Source organism: Culex pipiens, chromosome 1 (assembly GCF_016801865.2).
Source record: "Culex pipiens pallens isolate TS chromosome 1, TS_CPP_V2, whole genome shotgun sequence".
Classification (NCBI taxonomy): Eukaryota; Metazoa; Arthropoda; class Insecta; order Diptera; family Culicidae; genus Culex; species Culex pipiens.
The window spans coordinates 45,077,029-45,087,401 of record NC_068937.1 but is presented as its reverse complement, the minus strand read 5'-3'; the positions used below and the strand labels follow the sequence as shown (position 1 = coordinate 45,087,401).

Genomic DNA, 10,373 nt, shown 5'->3' with positions numbered 1-10,373 from the left:
TAGCTCTCTGGTCCCTCTCTCTCTTCCCTTAGCTCTTCATTATCGCCTCCTAGAGTTCGAAGTTCCAATTCCGAAGCGAAGCGACAAACAAAAGTCACAAAAGTCGGAAGTCCCGGGGCTCCGGGGTCGACGTAAATTGACTGTGGTGCCTGTTGTTACCCACTTGGGAAAACTCTTGGCGGATCCTTTTTTTGTTTTGCTGCTGAGGAATTCCGCAAAACAACTGACGGGGTTGACCTCGAAGACAGCGAAGCTGTTATGATTCACACTATCACTTTTTTTTTTTGGACGGAGAACTTTAATCTCTTGAATTAGTCACATTCTCACAGTTGTTCATTTTAGAATTCTATCAAACATGGGTACTTAGGAATCGTTCTCTAGATCAAAACAACTCTCAGTTTAAAGCTAGCTTTTATTCCACTCTACTTGACTCCAACACCTTGGCTACAATCCACTGCAGGTAGTGCTCAACCCTGGTATAAACTCCTGGGAGTTGTTCACCGCACTTGTTCGGCCCAAAACTGACCAGTCCCGCCACGTAGAACCGTCCCTGTTCGGCAATTTCCTTCATCAACGGTCCACCGGAGTCCCCGTTGCAGGTGTCGCGTCCATCCTCACCTCCGGCACAAAGTTGACCGGCGCCCAGTTGAACCTTCTGTTCGCGAACGTAGTCCGACTTACAGATTTCGTAATCCGACACGGCGAGTTCGGTGTACAGCTTGTACCGGCTGGCGGAAGCTGGTGGAATATTAAACGTTAGATATTGAACGATATAAGACAACCCTCTTACCATTCTCCGTCTTGCCCCACCCGGAAGCCACCAGAATCCCGTCGTACAGTCGCTCACTGTCCACCGCTCCCACTTCCGGCAAGCAGATCGGTTTAACGTAGTTGCTAAACACGGCATCCCCGGACAGTCGCACCAGCGCCACATCGTTCGCTCTGTTGGCATCCTTCACGTTGAACTCCTCGTGCGCGATGATCCTCTCCAGCAGGAAATCCTGTACCGGGGGAGCACAGTGCAACTCTTCCCCCGCGTTCGCCTGGGTGCAGTCCATCTCGGACTCAAAGTCCCACTCGCCCAACCGGACCATGATTGGCTCCCACCCCGTGCGGAGTCCCACGAAGCAATGCGCTGCCGACAGGACGTACCTCCGCGTGATCAGCACCCCTCCGCAGTGGAATCCAGTGTTCCCGCGAGGCTTCCGGTACTGAAACAGCGCCATCCACGGGTAGTCCTCCAACTCGGCGATCTTCCCCTTCACGATTCGGTCCCGTATTCCCTGACCGCATTCCGGATCGTTCAACCGCACAGGTCTACACACGAGAACACTCCCGAACTGACTCCGCCCGCAGACGCTCGATCGAAGAAAGTTCGTCTCCTGTTCCGATCGCTGGGTATTCCGAAGCAACTGCACGTACCGCGGGTACTCCCGGAAGGGAACGCACTGGCCCAGCTCGGAACCCGTCTGACAGGTGCCGCCTTCGACCGCTGGCGGAAGAACAACTTGACCGTCGGCCACCGCGATCAACAGCACCACTAGCGCAGCGACAACCTTCAGAAGCATCTTCACCTACACCGATGATCGGCGATGAACTGAAAACTCGTTTGAGACTGTGAACCCCCCGGGCTCAGATTATGGTTGATTTATAGGAGCTTATCTGATGACTTTTTGGTGGTTGTGAAAGGTTGCGGCATCGCTTGGCTGTACGAGTTCAGTCGAGAACAGCGATCATCAATGCGTCAGCTGTCTTGACTTGTCGAGAGTGAAGCCCTACCAGTGCCTCAGAGCGACCCAGTCGAAGCGGTTTAGCTCGTTGGACTCTTCAACAAGTTCTGTGTTGAACTTCAGAAGGTTAAACCCAAACTCGAGATTTTAACATTCTTGTTCATAGTCATTTAACCGTTTAAATCTAAACCTTTGCTGAAAAGTTTAACTTTTCAGCATCCATATCAGTGCTGAAAAGAGAAACTTTTCAGAATTTGTTTTGAAGTGTTACTTCGTCGTTTAAGAATGACAGAAAAAGAGCAGTTCTCCCAGATTTCTGCCATTTGATTTTTTTTTGTATTTTTTAACCCGACTGAAACTTTTTTGGTGCCTTCGGTGAGTCCAAAGAAGCCATTTCGCATCATTAGTTTGTCCATATAATTTTCCATACAAATTTGGGAGCTGCCCAAATTTGTATCTTTTGAAGGAATTTTTTGATCGATTTGGTGTCTTCGGCAAAGTTGTAGGTATGGATACGGACTACACTGGAAAAAAATGATAAACGGTATAAAAAATTTTGGTGAGTTTTTATTTAACTTTTTGTCACTAAAACTTGATTTGCAAAAAAAAACACTATTTTTATTATTTTTCATTTTCTGATATGTTTTAGGGGACATCAAATGCCAACTTTTCAGAAATTTCCAGGTTGTGCAAAAAATCTTTGACCGAGTTTTGAATTTTTTATCAATCAAAAAGTACTTTAGTGGAATTTTGATAAAAGGCACCGTTTTCAAGCTAAATTCATTTTTAGGTGACTTTTTTGAAAATAGTCGCAGTTTTTCTTTTTTTAAATAGTGCACATGTTTGCCTATTTTTGAAAAACATATTTTTGAAAAGCTTAGTAAATACTCTAAAATTTGCTTTTTTGAACTTTGTTGATACGACCCTTAGTTGCTGAGATATTGCCATGCGAATGTTTAAAAACAAGAAAATTGATGTTTTCTAAGTCTCACCCAAACAACACACAATTTTCTAACGTCGATATCTCACAACTTATGGTTCGATTTACAATATTAAAATATGAAACATTCGTAAAATTTTCCGATCTTTTCGAAAACAATATTTTCAAATTTTATAAATCAAAACTTTTATTTCACAAGGGCCAAACATTCAATATTACGCCCTTTTAAAACGTAAGTCTTGGATTAAAAATATTGTTTTCGAAAAGATCAGAAAATTTCACGAATGTTTCATATTTTAACATCGAAAATCGGACCATTAGTTGCTGAGATATCGACGTTAGAAAATGGTGGGTTGTTTGGGTGAGACTTAGAAAACATCAATTTTCCTGTTTTTAAATCTTTGCATGGCAATATCTCAGCAACTAAGGGTCGTATCAACAAAGTTCAAAAAGCAAATTATAGAGCATTTTCTCAGCTTTTCAAAAATATTTTTTTCAAGAGTGGCTCAACATGTGCACAAATTTAAAAAAAATGAAAAACTGCGACTATTTTCAAAAAAGTCACCTGGAATGGATGTAACTTTAAAACGGTGGACTTTATTAAAATTTCACTGAAGTACTTTTTGATTGCAAATTTGATTTTACATCGAAAAATGAAGTTGAAAAATTTTTGCGACCAATATTTCGATTATTTGAAAAAATCAGCATTGATTCAAAAAATCATAACCAGCTAAAAAAATTTTTTTTGCACAACCTAGAATTTCTGAAAAGTTGGCATTTAAATTAAAAATAGTGTTTTAGTGACAAAAAATTAAATAAAAATTCACCAATTTTTTTTTACCGTGTATCATTTTTTTCCAGTGTTGTCCGTATCCATACCTACAACTTTGCCGAAGACACCAAATCGATCAAAAAATTCCTTCATAAGATACAGATTTTTGAATTTTCATACATCATTTTTGTATGGACAGCAGCCAAATTTGTAAAGAAAATTATATGGAGAAACTAATGATGCAAAATGGCTTCTTTGGGCATACCGAAGGCACCAAAAAAGTTCCAGCCGGATTAAAAAATACAAAAAAATAAAATTGAAGAAAAGATACCGATTTCGTAGAGAATTGCTCAAAAGTAATTAGTTTCACGACGTAATTGCACAATGGAAGATTATTCAAAAAGCTTTTTTTCGGAATTGCAAAAAAAAAATTGGAAGCAACTCGTTGGAAATTTTTTTTTTTTTTGCAGTTCCGTCGTGGAACTGTCATTCTTGAACGACGAAACAGCCTACTTTTCTGTACAAAAAATAACAGAATCGAATAGTAACCCTTTTCAAAACAAATGCTGAAAAGTTCTACTTTTCAGCACTGAAATGGATGCTGAAAAGTTGAACTTTTCAGCACTTGTTAGGAAAAGTTATACTTTTCAACATTTTTTTGATTTAGACGATTTATTGACTGAATGCATGGACATCTTATTTTTGCAACTTGTTGCTTACAATATTTTTCGCAATTCCGAAAAAAACTGTTTAATAGTAGTTTATGCAACAAGTTGCAAAAAGAAGATTTTTTCAGCACGAGTTGTACATGTATCCAACGAGGTTTACCGAGTTGGATAAATACGACGAGTGCTGAAACAAACCAAGTTTTGCAACGAGTTCCATACAACATTTTTTGCAATTCCGAAAAACGCTTATTTAATGGAATTTTATGTCAAACATTCATGTGTTTAGTAAATTCATCGTTCAAAACAAAACAATATTGAAAAATGTTACTTTTCGATACTAGTGCTGAAAAGTAGAACTTTTCAGCACTGTTATTGAAAGGTATTAATTTTCTATTCTGTTATTTTTGGTAGGGAAAAGTAGGCCGTTTCGTTTCTCCAGAAGGGCAGGAAAAGTTGACAGTTTCACAGTGGAATTGCAAAAAGGTAATTTTAAGTCAAAAATCGATGTGTTAAATAAATTCATCGTGGAAAAAAATATTGAAAAATTTTACTTTTCGATACTTTTTCTTTGGTAATTCAAATTTTACTGATAAAAGGTAAAAAAATCGAGATTTTTTTTTCCGTGTTCCTATATTTTACTGCAAAGTCTCAATCATAACCTAAAACTTTGAACCTAAAGACATCAAATCGATAAGGAAATCTTTTCCAATATTCAAATGCCCATTTTGTATAAGCAGATCTGCATGAAAAAATGAAAAATGGCTTCTTTTGAACAAAGTTTAATTCAAATAAATATATATGAAATAAAAATCACGATTTTTTTTTGCGAAATTCTTGAGTATTACTCACATGATTCTTTAGCTAAAATTAAGTTTTCAATATTAATTTTTATGTTAAGGTGGGAGGGGGGGAGGGCGGTTCGAGGGGGGCAACACTTGAATTAAAATATGTATTGGCCTAAATGAAATAATAATAAATTAAGTTCTTACTCTCAGTATCCCAGTACGAAGCTTCATTATCAACTGCAACGCTATTTATCTAAACAACCCCCTCTGTAATTAATAACTAACTCGTTCGTAAAAGTTGTACCGCTGTGGTTCGCTGACCAAATCGTTCCATCGGGGGGTTGTCATCGCGACCCTCTCCAAACTAACTCGGACATGTCATCCAACCGATCACCACTGTGGTTAGTCCTGACGATAGCAATTAGCGCGAAAAACTAACATGTCATTCGCCAACTAATGGCATTTCTGCACCAACACTAACGAATTCATCAGCGTTCTGACCAAACTTCATTATTAATTTAATAAAATACTTTTATCCACCACTCTGCACGTTGTGCTCTGTGTAGCTCGTTTATTTCATCGAAAGTTGCAACTAGACGATTCTCTGGGAAATTAGAAATAATTTCTTAAATTTTAGGAATTGGCAGAATTCAAAGCTAATCAAATTAATAAATTGAAATATCTGGAAATTATCCTTAACATCACGAAATATATATTTTCGTATTTTTTAATTTCTTCAAGAACCACTCAACTGTCCATTGTTGTGAGGCTCATAGTCACTCTAGACCCCCCCTCCTCCCTCTCCCCTTTTAGTTCGTTCAGCTGCGGTGATAACTTTTCGTCAACTTTCATTTAGCCCCGTCATAATCCAATTAAGGTTGCCGAAGCTTAACGAAGCGTTTGCCACGCCGCCGTCAACAGTGCCTCGCGTACAACATACCTTGAGGGGGAGGCTCGAGGGGTCCACCGATGACGAGGGGGGGGGGGGGGGCGACGGGTCGACCAAAACCAGATTTTTGATGCCCCACTCGCTGCCACTAATTGATTAATAATTAATTAATTCACACGACTGTGTGTGTGTGTGTCCTGGTAACGTGCGGTAAAAGCCAGCGATTTCAATTAGGATAATTAATGCAAACTATTCAACCTGTTGGTAATTTGGGGGCGGCCCCCTGCGGTATGCAACACCACGTGGAACGTCGTTGGTATGGTGATTGAACGGGGGGTTAACATGAATTAGTTGCAACATTGTGTGAGTGTTCGGACTAATTTTCCGATTGTTATTTTCGTGGAAGGAAATTCAATTTGTGTTAACTCAAACTAACCGTTTCTTGCCATCTAATACAAGTGGATGGGTTTAATTGGTAGTGACAGTTTGCTGCTGGGCCGGGATTCTCTCGCCATGTCGTCTGCAATTATAATCAGTGCCGCTCGCAGTCAATAATTATTCATTGAGGCCTCCCCCTCTCCCCTGTCCACGCTTCGGTACCATCAATCAATTATTCAATTCCGAGATGGTCCAACTGACTGGATGGTAATGAATAGGTTCTCCGTTGCTGATATGGGTTAACTGGAGGGAACTGTTAATGAGGTGACTTTAAATAGCAAAATGTAATGGAAAGTTTATAATTGTTATTCACATAAAAATTTTCGCAAATTACAGAAATACATATTTCAAAAAATATTTGAAAGAGATTCTCGATAAGAATATCATTCACAAATAAAAAACTTCTTACAAAATAGATTTATCTGAAAACTTATTTGTTATTTTTTTTTTAAACAAATCCTTAATAAATTTTCTAAAATATTGGGAAATTTATTATTATTTCACCATAATTACAAAATAATTCAACATTTTTCTGCAATGTTTCAGGCTTATCAACTTAAATATAAGCTAACGCTCGAGTTGTCATTTATACCTTATTGTTTCTTTAAAATATTCTCGTTTATTGTAGAATTGACCAAATTGGACGGTACCTTTTGCAAAAGATTCAGATTTGTGTTGGTTTGTTACTGTCTAAAGGGAAACAATATTTTCAATTTTACCGAAGATATTCCAGATTCTTTTTTGGTACACCCAAAGTTAAAGAACGAGGGGATAGTACTCACGAAAAGAAACGTGAGGAAGTGCTATTTTGCGAGAGTAAAGTCCTCTCGCGTGTTCATTCGTTCATTGGAACAGTTCATCCTATTGAGTGGCTTATATGGACAAATGACCGCCACTTAGTCACTGAACCATGGTGGCCCATACGGCAAAGGCACGGTTCAATAAGCCGAAGGTCTTAGGTTCGAGTCTCGGTACCGGTACTTTTTTTTTGATAGATGAACTTTTTTTGAAGATAAACCCATGAGTAAAGTACTCTCGGTAATTTCGGGATTTATCCTCTCCGTCCGCACACAGTACCATTTTACTACCGAATCGTGCTCTTTATTCTCTCGTATGCCGATACCCAGTTCTGGGTGTAAGAATAACATAGACATATTTTGATATTCGCCATCAAAAGCATCCAATTTGGCAAATTCTACGAATATTTGGAAGATTTTTTAGAAACTAAATTTTGGTGAAAATAACTAGGGGAAATATACCATTTCTAATCAAACACCTATCTTCGTCATAAGAAGAGTTTGATGCTCGATTAATGCTCCAAAAATACTATTTAGGCTATAAACTTACCAGCAACAGCACAGCCTCATTTAAGCACGCAAATTTATGCCATTTACTGGCCTAAAAGATCAAATTTAATGCACTTTTGATCATAATTTCTATTTTGCGAGACCATTTCTCATCATTTTGGTGGCACACACATCCACACGCAAGATCAGAGGTTAACTGCTTAACGAAAGTCGCCATCAATATCTTTTCACTTGCGCTAACGATTTCAAAGCGCTTAAGATATAAAATTGCTTCCAACTACCGGCAACATGTTCTTTTGCACATTAGTTAGTCACTCACTTGAAAAATAATCCCGAAAAATGTAAATAATTAGCAAGCACCATCAAAAAAACAAACGCGCCAAGTCTTTTGACGTTTGAATTTTGACTACCCATTCCAATCGAAGGCTGAAGAAAACCGAGCGAGAAGCGAAGGCAAATAAAGAACAAAGGGCGGCCACCAACACCACCACGGCGCCTGTTGGAGTGAGCCAGTGATGCCAGGAAATTTTCTCTATAAATGCTACTTTTCGTGAATTTTCAAATTTCATCAATTTTGGCAGCACTAAGCAGACCCAAAAGAGCGCTGGAAGAAAAAAGAACTAAGCTGAAAATAGGAAAATGGGCGTGGCCCAATGCACTCGACTGATTAGAATGCATTTGGGAAATATTTTTTTTAAATGCTTGTAAAAGGAATAGCATAACTTTTAATAAAAGTGAAAATAAACAGAAATGTTCACAAAAAGTTGCTCTACTCGTTGGTGTACTTGGTTTAAGAAAATTTCAAGGAACATTCCAGATTATCCAGCATCATTCAAACACGACCGCTTATTAGGCTTAAAATGGGTATATTTGGGTATATTACATCGAAAAAAATCTTTTTTTTCCAATTTAACATTTTATGACTGAAAGTTGAAATTCCAAAAATACGTATTTTTTTTTTATTTTCGAAAAAAATATATGTTTTAGGGGACAAAAAAAAACACCTTTTGAGTGCGTGATGGTGTAAAATCTGGTTATAGAAATATGAATTTAAAGTTTTTATTTTAAATATCGAGAATCGGACAAAAAAATATTAAAAATATTTTTTTTTGAACGTAATTGAAATTATTGTTTTTTTTTTCTTAAAGGTATCGTTTTAAAGGTAAAGCTACTTTTAGGTAAACATTGTATTTTTTCTAGGTTTTTAGCGTTAAAAAAATATTGATAGAAAAGCACCGCTGTTTATGAAAAGCTGAGAAAAATTCTCCCCTTGAACTATGAAAATAAATTTCTGTGGTGTCAAGGAATTAGTTCATCGATTTTTTTTTAAATAAATGGTCATGGATTAAAGTTAATAAATATGGATTATGCAAAAAAAAAAAAAAAACAGAACGATGATTTATGTTGTACATAAAAACGACGAGTGCTGAAAAAATCAAGTTTTTCGGTGAGTTGCATTGAGTGACCATTCATAAACTACGTGGACACTTTTTTGCAAAATCAGACATCCGCCTTCCCTCAAGAGGAAAATTGTCCATACAAAAAAAAAAAGAATGTACAATAGGGTGACAATAACAAGAAATCGACATCATTGATACCCGCTGATTCGATTTCGTAGGCAAAAATAAGTAACTGTGAAAATTTCTAACGAAGTCGGTTAAGGTTTAAGGGTTGCTTCATATCGTTAAAGTAGGTGAAAAAAATCTTTTCATACGAAAACGTATTCTTTAAATCGTTAACTCGCATCGTTTTGCCTTCTTCAACAAAATTGTTTGTCATAAAATATAACTCAAGAATCGCAAACTTGACAATGATCCGAAACATTTAACGCCACTTTTTGGAGAAATTTTGAAATTTTTGCTTTTCCTCATACATTTTTTCGGTTTTTCCAATGCAAACTTCAAAGTAAAAAATGCGACCCTTATGTTTTAACCGGTTTGGCTCAAATTTGCACCTAAAGAATCAGACCAAAATTTATTTTTTTCTTGTCACCCTAGTGTACAATCGCTAACCCAATGCAACGTTCAAATCAAAAGCATATAGAAAAGTTTTACTTTTCGATTCACGTATTGAAAAGTCCAATTTTCCAGAACCCATTTCAGCACTACTTCTAAGCCATGTGGCTTCTTATGATTTTTCAACAAAAAAAAAAAAAAAAAAAAAAATGAGCGAAAAAAATCGTTGGATCACATTCAAAATTTGACGTTTGAACCTAAAAATCGAAAATTCAAAATTGTAAATTTTATTCAACACATGTAAATGTATGCTGATAAATTCGTTAAAACATTTATAAATATATATTTTTTATAATGTTCATTGAGTACGTCCCCAATCACTCCACCATACAGTACCTCTCATCGTTTCCACACAAATTGCAGCACACCACCCAACGGTGGCATCGATATTTACAATCAATTTAATTTTGCGCACACCCTTTGTAGCGAAAAACTGGCTATAATTGATTAACTCATCAATTAATCATTCGGAAGCGGGTTTTGCGACAACAGCAACTGCCAGGGGGGAGACAGCGATGGCGGAGGCTTAAATCGGAACCGGAGCGTGTTGATGGGATTAAACGTGGAAAAACTGATTTTCCACAACGATGAGTTGGATGGATGGGGTGGAGAAAATTTATGTTTGATGTAACTCACCTGGAAGGGGGAAATCAATCGAACAGAGGGGCATGATTTTATGATGTCTTTATCGGGTGGCAATTGATGGGTTTTCAATTTTAATATGGTTTGAGCTTTTAATCAGAACTCATTTACGTTAGATATGTTTGATTTCAAAAAAAACTGATGTGAAATTCAAACCCTGCAATAAAATTTAAATAATTTTAATAAT

General features: G+C 37.3%; 1 protein-coding gene across 1 annotated transcript; it reads right to left on the bottom strand.

Annotated features, from left to right (window-relative positions):
* Positions 1–398: 398 nt before the first annotated feature.
* On the bottom strand, positions 399–1,614 carry LOC120426062 (CLIP domain-containing serine protease B4-like). Its single transcript, XM_039590748.2, has 2 exons — positions 791–1,614; positions 399–738 (listed from the first exon to the last, which is right to left on the bottom strand). Exons 1-2 carry the CDS (start codon positions 1,566–1,568, stop codon positions 413–415), a joined length of 1,104 nt encoding a protein of 367 aa, XP_039446682.1. The 5' UTR covers positions 1,569–1,614; the 3' UTR covers positions 399–412.
* Positions 1,615–10,373: the final 8,759 nt, after the last annotated feature.

What these genes read in the sequence shown, in the direction of transcription:
- LOC120426062 (XM_039590748.2), bottom strand. Translation starts at nt 1,568, where the DNA reads ATGCTTCTGAAGGTTGTCGCTGCGCTAGTGGTGCTGTTGATCGCGGTG. An exon ending in GTGGGGCAAGACGGAGAATG is followed by an intron (nt 739 to 790) that starts GTAAGAGGGTTG and finishes ATATTCCACCAG; the next exon opens with CTTCCGCCAGCCGGTACAAG.